The sequence below is a fragment of the Zea mays genome, chromosome 5, assembly GCF_902167145.1.
Source record: "Zea mays cultivar B73 chromosome 5, Zm-B73-REFERENCE-NAM-5.0, whole genome shotgun sequence".
In the NCBI taxonomy this organism is placed as follows: domain Eukaryota; kingdom Viridiplantae; phylum Streptophyta; class Magnoliopsida; order Poales; family Poaceae; genus Zea; species Zea mays.
In genome coordinates this window covers 62,531,987-62,544,723 of record NC_050100.1, presented here as the reverse complement: position 1 = coordinate 62,544,723, position 12,737 = coordinate 62,531,987, and the positions used below count along the sequence as shown (strand labels likewise).

Here is a 12,737-nt window from a genome sequence, read left to right as displayed (position 1 = left end):
TCCATCTCTTCTTTATTTTCTTCCTCTTCTCGATTTAATAGTTTGATCCATTTTTATTGTCATCCCGTGGTCATTTTTTATGCCATCATCTATTTCGGTAGTGGTATAATCTAAAGCTATCTTTAGCAGTTTACCCATAACCATATTGAAACTTTACTCTGCGAACATTACAGTCTATAGTGCAGAACAGTGCTTTTGGATAAAATTTAGATAAACTGCTACATATGGCCTAAAGTTTTCGTATATTCAGTAGCAAACGCCGATCATGCCACGCCAACGGTTAATACCAATGTTGGATGTAGCCTCAAAACAAGGGTCGTTGTCGCCTATCAAAATATTATATGTTTTTAAAATTTCAACCAAATATATGTAAAAAAATATTGATACTATAGTTCTAGAGCATATCATGCTAGTTTGATGTAACAAAGATGATGATAGTGGCATTGCGATATGAAAAATGTTTGTTAGTGGCTTTTTAAGCCTCACAACCTTTTGCTCTTAGATGCCGTTAGATGCCAAATAAACTGAAGCAGTATTTTAAATGACATGACATAGTATTTAAGATAAATGAGTTTTATGGGATGAAACTAGTTTCATCAGGACGAAACTATGTCAACATGTTTCTAAGGTATTGGAAACTGTGTAAAGCCTCCATCGAGAGTGATTTATTTCACATGTTTTACTAATATTTATTGACTATTTAGTTGCAACATTTAATTGATATATTAGTCTATAAATAGTGAAATAAAATTTTGCATTGAGAAACATCATTTTATTTTTAGTTTCATGGCACACTTGATGATATGCCAGCATCGGAAAGAGTGTAATGAAATGGCCATTGAGATTAGCCTAAGAGTAGGAAAAACTAAACCAGTCATATATAGTCTCTAAAACTTTTTTTAATGGTAGATATAATGAGTGTTTGAATGCACTAAGCTAATAGTTAGTTGACTACAAAATTACTAGTGAAATAGCTAGCTAACAAACATCTAGCTAACTATTAGCTAATTTGCTAAAAATAGCTAGACTGTTTAAATGTATTCAAGTAACTCTAATGCATTAAAACACTCCTCTAGAATATTTAATATTTTGATGCGTTCTAATGAATTGGCTCTTTTTTCATTCACGTCGGCCCCGCCTCTTCTCCCCCCGACGCGCTTGCCGATCCGCCCATTCCGCCGCTACCACTCTCCCGCCGCCGCCGCGCGCCTCAGCCGCCCGTGGCCCGGACATGGAGGGCGCCGCCGGGGAGGAGGGCGCCTCCACGCCGGCGGCGAGAGGGGGAGCGGAGGCAGGGGCAGGGGCAGGGGCAGGTGGAGGGATGCTGAAGGGGAGGTCCTGCAAGGGCTGCCTCTACTACTCGTCAAAGCTCAGGTCGCGAGCGCGCGGCCCCGTCTGCGTCGGCGTCACCCGCGCCCTTCCCCAAGGTAGTCGCGCCTCCGCGGCCACTGTATCCATCCTCTCCTCTTCTCTGCCTGCGCTAGGGTTTTGCTGGTTCGTCCAGCCACGGTATCCGAAGCCGCCCCCTCGTCTTTCGGTGCTCACTCCGCAACTGCGGACCGCTTCCTGTCACAGCCTCACAGGGTGTGTCTGCTGAGTATTGATCAGGTTCCTCCACACTGCTACGCTCCTGTTGGGAGATGGGGAAGGAAGACATGGGCATTTCTTAGCAATTTATATGGTCTCAAGTTGTGCTAGGAAGGGTGTTATCAGGGCTTTTCATCCATAAAAAACCCGATTAATTCCATCATCCACGCAGATTTAGTTGTAAACTATTCATCCCTATGTTACAGTTAGGGCACCGAGTATTGACAAATGAGAACTGAATGAGAAGGCTTTCAGCAGTGGGAAATTTGAACTATTCTATGCCGTGGCGCATATGGCTCACATGAGGTTCTCTACCGAGTATTACCTCTGTGCAATTTAGTGCTAATCCTTGTATGTATGATGAGTTTTAGGGTTTATGTATTGGCTCGTTACAGAGTAAATCAATTTTGTTTCATAAGGAGGCGTTTAATTTGTTGATTTTGTTGGGTTCTCCCACCTTTTTGGGCTGAAGGGTAACGGCGGTACTATCCTGACCCAGCAAGACATGGGCAGCATGCTATTAGAATTGTGTACTACCAGGTGTCCCCAAAAGTTATGGGAAATATAAGCTTTTCTTTACAGTTTTAGAGTCTCAGATAATCCCACTGAACAGCACTAGGCTAGGCCTATTAGGGAATTTCGTATGTTGAGTGGAAAAATATAATCGACACACTTGGTGCTAGTTAGCTACTGACCAAAAGCGTAGGTTCCAGACAATCAATATGTCTTGTAACATTGTGCTAAGGTTCTCATCCTATGACTCACTGCAAAAATAATCCTTATCTGTGTTTATAATGTATATAGTTTTTTTATTGTCTAATTAAGTAAGGAGCAGTCTAACTCTTGAACTACGTTTCATGGTCTGTCTATTTTGTTATCTGATTCGGTGATTCCATTCTTTTTAACTGTTTGGTTGACTATTCCCTCTCTTTTAACTGTGTACCAGTTTCTGAGCGTAAGGTTGGAAAACTTGAACTGGAAGCTATCCAAGAAGGTCGTTATCTTGCAGATTTCAGATATGCATGCATTGGCTATTCAATGTACTTAAATGGCAAGGAAACTCCTACGGGGGTACGAGATAAGCCACGTGCCCATCTGCCTGTTTGTGCTGGAGTCGAGGTAATATATGCTTAACCATGTAATCCTATGCATTTATGATGCATTCACAAATCAGGACCATGTTAGAGTGTCATGATGGATAAGTAAGCAGTTAGACATGGTGTGTTTGATGTTGTTAACTGTGAACTTTATCCAGCGATAGCTGATGTAGCACAGATTCTCAGGATCTATCTGATGAGAAAATTGAGCCTTAGTTATGCTGAGTGTCAGAATGGTGGGATAAATATTCATGCCAATTTGTTTATCTTCATAACCTTTATGTTTCTTACAATAATCATAGAAGCTTCTTTTCTTTTTTCGACCAAGTAGTACAGTACAAAAAATGCAGTCATTCTATTCTGAAATCTGTTCTTGATATTCCTCCAAACCAAGTCGGCACCGACTGTTCAAACTGCTCAGCTAGTATTTTTAAAACTGCACCTTATGATCATTCACATGTCTATTTTGCTAACAAAGAATATGTTGTCCCCTTTCCAGCTGTTGATAGATAGAAAAGTCCCAACAAACGTTAAGAAAGAAGGTAAAAAACATTTTCTTCTGTTGTTACTTCGATTAGTATGTGTGCTAGCAACTGCAAAGCCACCACAATATGCTAGAAATGTACGAATGTTTGGTTGTGGATAGAGGTGCTTAATGTGTCGCAGTTGATTGTTCAAATATATTAATTTCTCGTTGATTAGTCTACCATCGCGGGCATGTTACCTGAAATACACCGTCAATGCTCATCCGACTTCTAGTTAGAATGGCATCCTGATTTACGATGCTGAGTGATGCATTTGTGGATGTATGAAACCTTGAGAGATCAACCACTAAATTGGAAAAAGAAAAATATATACACACTGTTGCCTTATTGGAAATCCTTATTCTTTTCATTGTACATGCGTGGAGAAATCACCAAATATGTTCACGAAAAATAAAATTTATCTAATAGTCAACTAACACATGGAAATTTGTCCTGATACACAAAATAGAATTATCAACATGATTGGTTCTTAGTAGTATCCAAACTTAATTCCTGATAGTACTTTTGCCAACTATACCCATCGCCAGCTTCTATTATATGGGCTTATTTTGTGTCCAAAGCAAGGGTTAGAGAAACTTGGTCCTAAAACTACACGCTTCACTGGTGATTGGTGAAACTGTGAAGAATACCTGTGTACAATGTACCTTGTCTGTGTCTCCCGTGTGCTTTTGGCGTTACTTTTGCTGTTTTGCATGTCGGAAGCATGCTTCTCTTTCTTGGATATTTGTGATTTTTTTTTTGCATGGCTTATGTTCTTAAAACTTCTACTCTTTACGATTCCACAGCTCCAAAACCACGTCAATATAAACCAGGGCATGCAGGAGATGATTTCTTAACGAAGTGAGTTGGTCTTTTTGGTTTATTATATGAGCTTGTAAGTTCTGAAACTCGCATTGTCATTCCAACAGTTTTTCCTATCGAACCTGCAGATTTCAGAGGAATGCAGGTCTTGTGGCCAGTGGTGTGGCTAAGAACCTGAATAGAGTTGGGACCTACATCAAAGACACTGTCAGTGATATGATGCAGCCTCACCGCAAGCGTCCCAAATAAAACATAGGCCTGTCTCTCCTAAATCCTGTATGGAAGTAAACATTAGAAATTAGATGATCGGGGAACATCGGATCAATCACTTCCTCCCATACACACCCAGCGCAGCAGTAGCTTAGCTTTCTGTTGGTTTCAGAAACTCTAGAGAATTGAGAGAAGATCTATGGTTAGGAAAAATAGCCACTTGAAACATGTTATCCACTAGCTCATGGGGCTTCGATTCCCCCTGTCTCGCCCCATTTTGGGAGCCATTGTTGTTTTCACTAGGCCCCTCCGGCAAAACAACCACGTTCCGCCCCTTCTGACAATAACGTGGTGCCGTTGAGAGGTCCAGTGATGCATTTTTTGTTGGAGCATTGAAGTATCAGTGTACGTAGATGATATACTAAACTCTTATTCTGTTACTACTAGATACGTGCCCTCTTATTCTGTTACTAGATTAGTGCCCTCTTATTCTGCCTTTTTTATCTGCTTCTAGTGCTGTGGCAAGTCATGGTCCAGCACGTCACTAAGCGCCCTGGATGCTTGTACAAGCTCCTCTGGACTGAAAACCATATATGATTTAGGTATCAGTTGGTGTTCCAAACATATAATCATAAGGGCGTGACTGTAAAGTAATTAGCTGATTGAGAGGGGAGGAACAAGCATATTTTATCATTGAAGGAAAAAAGAAAGGAAATGCTAGATGTGTTTTTGTACATAGAGGATGGATCACTTCATCAACCCACAGAATGTCAACTTTAGGTGCAGAATCATATTCAGAAATATGCATATAATTCATAATAAACAGTTACAGATATATTATATTCATATAATTCAGAAGTATCCACATATTCTTTTTGTAGCCAACATTGCGCAACATGACATGTCAGCAATAACAGGAATAATCACTACCCACATATATTATACTAGGTGAACACTCGTGCGTTGCTACGGAGTGAACATGTTATCATAAGATACATTAAAATTCAAAAATACTAATTGTGATTTATGTTCTTGTTAGCATCTTTTAAAAGTTAAGAATTTTTACATACTTTAAAAGCCTTACACATCGAACAAATTCATCATTTGCAGTAAAATGCAATGTTCATCGACCACTCAAGCAATCTTATCTAGTAACCTAAAGCAACTAAAATAGGGCAATGATCAGCATCCACCTTGTGTTAAGGTACAAAAATAACAGTAGAAAGTTATAATACACGATATCATACATTGCATACAAGTACAAGCACATGTAGGTCCACCAAATAGGTTTTACAAGGAAACAAAACTAATAACTATACAATAAGATAAATCAATGTCCGCAATAACTATAGCAATAACTTGTACTATTTATAGCGACCATTTCAAACTTTTTCTATGCTGCTAAAGCATAATTTTTTTTTTATCAATATGGCTTGTCCTTATTAGCTAATAGTACAATGCTCGTGCGTTAGCAGGACATATAAATATAAGAGTTCCTTTGGATTTTGAATTTTATATAGTGAAATGACTTAAATTTAGATGAAATGTCAAATGAAAGTATAACAAACAATTCTCATGCAAAAGCTGGTCAACGTAGTCTCAAGTATACTTGTTTACTTTTTCTGTTTGGCCAGAAAAAGTTTTGTCTCTTGATACTTTACAAATAGGGCTAACGTAGGAATGTGTTTTGAGAATAGAAAAGGGGGGAAAAGAAAAGGAGAAGAGAATTCGAAATGTTTGTTGTCTGTTTAACTATCTCTATCGTGGATTCTGTTGTGGCAAGTAGAATCCATTTCGGCCAGTACTTGATGGCTTGTTTTCTCCGAGTCCTATGTTGCTACAGCTACCTTAGCTTCCTCAATGGTAGTGAGCGGCTGAAGACTTTCTCAACTTCAGTCGCTTCCGTGTTCAGCTGATCCAACAACTCCATCTCTTCCTTGCTCAGCCCCTGCAAGAAGTCCATGAAATCATGTTTCACCTCCATGAGACCTGTCATCTTCTGAAAAATGATGCCTTCTTCTCCAGCTCCTCAATCTCTTTCACCTCCTTGCCAGCTTCTGAGATCGTTTGGCCATCCCCTTTTAATCAAGTTGTTAGCTGTTAAAATCTTTTGGTCTAGCAATGTCCAAGCGAAAAATCTGCATTTTTGCTCTGTATGCTCTCCAAATTAAGGCAGCCAAAGTTTAGCAGAGTAGCATGCTGCACAACTGATGATGGATGATTGGTCACAAGATGTAGAAGAAACTGAAGCACCTTAATAAGTTAATAGGGTGCACAATATGGTCTCATGCACATGCCCTTTCTTGACATGGTCCCCCACTCTCACTCGTCTTAGTCAAATTGGATGGGCATCTTGATCCTTTCAAACTACATGAGTCCAGTATCAGCCAAGCTGATTTGAGATTCTCTTATTACAGGTAGTGGTCAAAAAAGATAATGCATAGAAATAAAATATATACAATTTCATCAATGGTAAAATAACTTATTGAAATCTGTGTTGAGTTACCCACTGGTGATTGTATACTGGTGCACAATGCAACATTATATTGGAGCTTGAAGACATCTTGAGAACAGCAACCAACAAGGTTGTATATCAAATGTTCGTGTGTCAAGCCCTGCTCCTGAATAATTACTGCTGCAAGCCTTAACAGTCACCAATTACAGCTAGAATTAGAATAAAAATTGTACTATTGTTTCATTTCAGCTATTAGTCCAAGCAATATAAGACCATATTATCAATCGTAGTGTCCAATATCCTTTGATCATCATAGTAGTGCCCATGCATATTCAATTATCCATTATAAAACAGTAGCTTCGAATGTCTACCTTATAACACAATAATAACAAACAAAGCTTGGATTGTCACTCTTACTCCTTGCACAATGCTAATGATAAATAGAACAAAGACAAAAGAGCGGTGGTCCCCATATTCTTCCACAAGACAAACTAACTATTGGAGTCATAGTCTTCTTCCACAAAAGCAACACAATAGCGAGACATGAACAACAGCTGTGGCAACCCCACCTGGATAACTCCTTTAATCCAACAACATATCACCTCCACCACCCCACCATGGTACCTTCTTTCTGGACGATCCTGGCAGCAACAGGTTTTCCTTTTTACATGTACATAGTAAAATGTTTTCAGCTAAAGTGGAATCAGGTGAATAATAATGTAACTCATTCATGTGCCCACACACATATCTGATTTACCCAAAAGCAGAAACGAAATCCACAGCCACAGAGCCAAGAGAAACAAGATCACACGTTGCGTGCAATAAAAGCGTCCCAGTATGATGACACGATATCTAAGCGTCGCCACATTTCAGCGAGATGGATAGGGAAGACTCTTTGGGGTGGGGGATTAACATAAATCTCGTATACCTCTGTGGCTTTCCCACCACTCCACTCGCCGAACGAACAACCTCATCTCACATGGACGTAAAAAAAGAAAAATGAATGGTGAAATACAATGAACTACATGATAGGATCGCTTGAGTCTGCTCAGAGCTCGCGCACGCTTGTCGTTGAAGCAGCAATTGCTGTTGCTGCTAGCCATCGTGCCTGTGGCCGCCGTGCTGGTGATGCCCACTACCTCTGGCCATCGCACCCTTCTCCATGGAGATCATTACTGCGACGTTCCTCACCTCCTTCAGCACCTTGGCCCTGGGCGTCGTCGCACTGTAGCGCTACAAAGGAGAAGACCAACCTATGATGTATGATTGATCATAGGTTTGCCTCAACGAATAATCTGTTTAATTTTTTATTTTTTTCATATTATTTTCAATGAAGATACTACCATACCAAATGATCTTCTCCCTTTGTGAAAAAGTGTTTCTATTCCTCTGGATCTGGAATTTCTTCATCAATATCACTGTGTATCAGTCTATTAGAGCCTCGTTTCCAACTATATCATAGTATATCCTTCTAACAACAACCAACTAATCGTCGACCATTCTTTGGTTTCGACTTTGTGTTATTTAAAAGATAGTAAAATATCAAAAGGATAAAAAGGATGCAATAGGTATTCTATGACGTTATATCTACAACGGTACCTGCATATGAGTACTCACCGAATTAATCAAGCAAATAAACGCAAGTATACTTGCACGACCCATTACGCATAAAGTCCAATCTCCTTAGAATGACCATGAATATCACAAAATAATGCCCATGGTTAGCCGATTGCAAAACATATGAACACAAGAATACCAGTAACCTGTGCAACGATAAAGAGGAAGGATTAACCACATGCATTATCGGTTATCCAGTGGATGTAATCAAAGGAGGAAGGATTTAGGCAACTTAACCATACTTTTCCAGGGAGATCCAAGCGGTATGCAGAGGGATCTTGTCAACCAATGGCAGCTTAACGAACCGCACAATTGTCCGCTGCGCGGAGCTAGAGAGCGTGAGTGTCCTGGCAGACATGTTCTCCTGCATGGAGATCATGTCCGTCTCCCATGTCCTGTTTGCCAGGTCTGACCTACACTGTCTCTCCACCACACGCTGCGACAGCGTGTTGCCGCCATCGGTGCCCCTTGATGCCACCTCTGTTGCCACTGCGTTGAACAGCGCGCGAGAGTGCCTCTACAGTGTCTTCCTGTTCGCCTCCAATTGCTACTGCAAAGAGAAGCCAAACACCCAATCCACTGTCATACTGTCTGAGAAAACTAAACGCGCCACTTCTACCCCAAATTTTCAGTTACACAAGAAGAAGAGGCGACTAATCTCTGGCGCTGGGAGAGGACAAAGGGGAGGCAACGACGACGACTTACCTGCAAAGAGAACCAAACACCCAATCCACTGCCATGTCTGTCTCGAGTGAGGCCTACGCGATGACGCTGGTGGGCGATGACGCGGGGAGGCATCGCGGGGAAGGCAGAAGAGGAAGCCGAGGACGAACGCGACGAATAAGGACGGAGAGGCGGCACGACGGATCGAGCGTAGGCAGCCGATGTGGCCGAGCGACGAGCCGGTGTCAGAGTCGAAGGCAGAGGGCGAGGAGCCCGGGTCAGCAGTGTTGGCGGATCGCGGCGTGGTGGGGCTGATGGCCTCGATCTCGCACCAACACTGAGCGACGAGGTCGGGGGCCATGCTAGCGGGACCTCGGTGGGCGCGGTGGCGACTACAGCCGTGGAGGAGGCGTCGACGCCGGGGATGGCTCGCGCGGTGATGGGGTCTCGTGGCGGCTGCATTGCGGTGATCTGGCGGTGGGATCTGGGAGGTGGGAATTGGGGGCACGAGGGGGGAGTGGGGTTTGCGGCGGCTGTGGAGAGAGGAAGATAGAGTTGTCACGGAGAAATTTGCTATTATGGAGATCCTCGCGTCCGGCTTCGACGTTTTGGAGGCGTAGGCAAGGGATTCGCTCTTATAGAAAAATTGGGGACAACTCACACTCCAAAATGGACATGATCACGCCATTACAAGGTAACGTCTATGATTAAAACCATTGATGCTCACGTCGTAGCAGCCGCCGTTTTTTTCTCCTATTCTCTTCCTGCGCCGCCCAATGACAAGACCGATGTTCATCTTCCCAGACTGTTTTGCCAGTTCCGCCGGTATTGACCCGTTAAGCTGGTTGATGTTCAGGTCCAGCCAGACCAAGCTTTGGCAGTTGCCGAGCTCAGCCAGTATTGGTCCGGAGAAGGAATTGTTGCTCAGCTTCAAGATGGCCAAATTACTGAGCTGCCCAAGCCAAGCCGGGATCGGACCAGACAGCTGGTTTCTTGCCAAGGATATCCAGTTCAGCTCCTTGCACTTGGAGAGTTCCGACGGGATGATGCCGATGAGCCCGTTGTAGTCGAGGATGAGATGCTCGAGCTTGTCCAAATTTTCCAGGGACGCCCGAATCTCGCCCTCCAAGAAGTTCTGCCAAAGAATGAGGTCCCGGAGCTCCCCGAGCTTCCCGAGGGATGCCGGGAGGGTGCCGTTGATGTTGTTGAGGCTGAGATCGAGAGATTCGAGCCTGGTGCAGTTGGAGATTGACTCAGGGATGGCGCCGGAGAGGTAGTTGTTCTGGAGGTACAGCATGCAGAGGCTTGAGTTGGGGCCTTGGCAGATGGACGAAGGGATGGTGCCGGAGAAGGTGTTGGAGCTGAGGTCCAGCACGTCGAGCTCCGGTAGCGCCGCCAAGGAGTCCGGATTACTGCCGTTGAAGTGGTTGAAGGAGAGGGCGACCACCTTGAGCTGGTGTAGCTCGGTGAAAGCGTCGGCGGAGAGGTCGTTGGAGAAGTTGTTGTTTGAGAGGTTGAGTGCGGCGAGCGAGGTGAGGGCGGCGACGTCCGGCGGGAACGGGCCGACCAGGTGGTTGCCTGAGAGGTTGAGCGTTCTCAGACCACGACAGTCAGCGAGAGTCCTGCCGGCCACCTCGCCGGCGATGAGGTTGCCGGAGAGGTCGAGGTACTCCAGCCCAGAGCAGTTGGTGAACTCCGGCAGGCTAGAGATCTTGTTCCCGGAGAGGTCCAGTTGGCGGACTGCTCTGACGCCGGCGCCCACTATCCACCGGAGGTCGCCATCGCCGGAGATCTTGTTGCCGGACAGGTCGAGAGCTTCTAGCCGGACAAATCCGGAGGCGACAACGCCGGCAGACCTCGGCCCACCAATCAAACCACCGGAGAGGTTCAGAGCACTAAGCCCGGCGCAGGCAGCGACAAGCGCCTCGATGTCGGAGACGGAGCCCCGCAGGCGAGAGATTTGCCATTATGGAGATCCTCACGTGCGAGATAGGAGAGAACCAACACCTCGACGACGCTAACGGCGCTGGAGACGGCAACGGTATCAACGATACTGATCGTTTTTCGATCCGTGTAATGGCGTGGTCATGTCTATTTTAGAGTGTGGGTTGTCCCCAATTTTTCCATAAGAGCGAATCCCTCGCTTATGCCTCCAAAACGTCGAAACCGCACGTGAAGATCTCCATAATGGCAAATTTCTCGTTGTCACGGCGGGAAAGGACTGTGGGAATGGGAATGGCAGGTAATGGCAGCCTACCCCTTGCTGCCTTAATAAGTAGTATAGATATAGATTTAGTGTTCACCTAATAATCACTACCCACGGTTGTTATATATCATATAAATAAGTATTAAAATATTTATTCAAATATACTTATTGTTTATTTCTAAACACTAAGATATGTGTGGTCTGAGCCCCAAATTTCTGGAGCAAGGAATCGTGGGTTCTTGAGTGCTGCTTTTGTACTGTTTTTTGTGCGGTGTGGTAGCTGTGCGGGCAGGATCGGGTGCTGGCTAGTGGTCCACACGGCAGTAGCTGAGAGAGTTATGCCCGGGTGCTAGGCGTGGGGCCCATAGGACATATGGCGTCGAGGTGGAGCACGTAGGACGGGTGTAGAGTGTCAGCATGAAAGATGAAGTCATAATAGTATCATATACCCACATTAGGTTTTGTATAGATATAGATATTTTATCGACTTAGGCAAGGTTCAACATCCTCAACAGTCGTTTGTCCAGAATTCCACTTAGTAATAGTTATAGCTGATCAAGGCTTATAAAAAAATACACAAACAATCTGACCAGAAACCGTTCCATGTCACAGTTTCAAAGAATCTTGCTTCCATGTCACGGTTTCAAAGGAATCTTGCCTGAAACCGTTCCATGTCATTGTTTCAAAGGAACCGAATCAGATACAACTATGGATGAAATAAGCTCTAAATTTTACACTATAAAAAAGTTAAGGATGATCAAATTAAAATCAAGCTATATTTCTATTTATTTTTCAACTAAAATTTATTTATAGCCCTACCATTTTATAAAGAACCATTTGGATTTGATCCATTGCCAGTTTGCCACCACCCCTACGTACAGCTGCTACGGGCTGGTGAGCCAGCGATAGGTGCGGAATGCATCGTGGTTGGCGCCCTAGATGTATAGTGCAAAAAATGGTTCCGAGCAAATAAACAATCCGATGACGAATACATCAATATCATTTTCAACAGAGCATACTTCAGCCGTCAAGATCTCAATGACAAACAAAAGAGACATCAGAAGTGTCATCATAAATTAACACTGGCCCCATGCGACTATATGCCCTCCATATCTTTAGGACGTCTCATTAGGCACGACAGTGCTCTGTGACTATCGTCCCTCTAATCTGATAGCATTCTAGAAGTGCCCAAGCAATCGTCACCACGATGATTGTTACTGCAAATGAAAGGCAACAAGTTACTCACTTTGGCGTGGGACAGACGAGGGGATTTTTTTAACCATAACCTGAAATTCTCTACTACGGGGAGTCGAATCTAGGACCTGAGGAGTGCTACTCAGACCACCTAACCAACTCAGCTAGAGGCCCTTTCGCACTCACCAGCCTTATGAAGATCCCAACATAGAAGACTGATAACATAATACTATATGGCTCAATTTATCTTGAGCAAATAAGCAGTTGGCTGGTTCAGGATAGTAAGAACTTTAACAGTCGATTTCCTAATTTCAACTATGAAGACAGTAAGTGTAACACCCTAAATTTGGGGGTATAAAATT

General features: G+C 43.6%; 1 protein-coding gene and 1 pseudogene across 2 annotated transcripts; one reads left to right on the top strand and one right to left on the bottom strand.

Moving 5' to 3' along the window:
• Positions 1–1,133: 1,133 nt before the first annotated feature.
• On the top strand, positions 1,134–4,940 carry LOC100191281 (uncharacterized). The gene is made up of 5 exons (NM_001136715.1): positions 1,134–1,427; positions 2,534–2,706; positions 3,184–3,226; positions 4,015–4,069; positions 4,159–4,940. The coding sequence occupies exons 1-5, from the start codon at positions 1,232–1,234 to the stop codon at positions 4,277–4,279; spliced, it is 588 nt and encodes a 195-aa protein (NP_001130187.1). The 5' UTR covers positions 1,134–1,231; the 3' UTR covers positions 4,280–4,940.
• Positions 4,941–7,490: 2,550 nt separating this feature from the next.
• LOC100274508 (LOC103633051-like pseudogene) lies at positions 7,491–9,442 on the bottom strand (annotated as a pseudogene). Its single transcript, NR_158638.1, has 5 exons — positions 9,018–9,442; positions 8,555–8,859; positions 8,313–8,458; positions 8,044–8,113; positions 7,491–7,928 (listed from the first exon to the last, which is right to left on the bottom strand). The product of NR_158638.1 is annotated as a protein-like pseudogene (transcript).
• Positions 9,443–12,737: the final 3,295 nt, after the last annotated feature.

Coding starts and splice junctions, on each gene's coding strand:
- LOC100191281 (NM_001136715.1), top strand. CDS start 1,232: ATGGAGGGCGCCGCCGGGGAGGAGGGCGCCTCCACGCCGGCGGCGAGA. Junction 1,428..2,533: donor CACCCGCGCCCTTCCCCAAG/GTAGTCGCGCCT, acceptor ACTGTGTACCAG/TTTCTGAGCGTAAGGTTGGA. Junction 2,707..3,183: donor CTGTTTGTGCTGGAGTCGAG/GTAATATATGCT, acceptor TCCCCTTTCCAG/CTGTTGATAGATAGAAAAGT.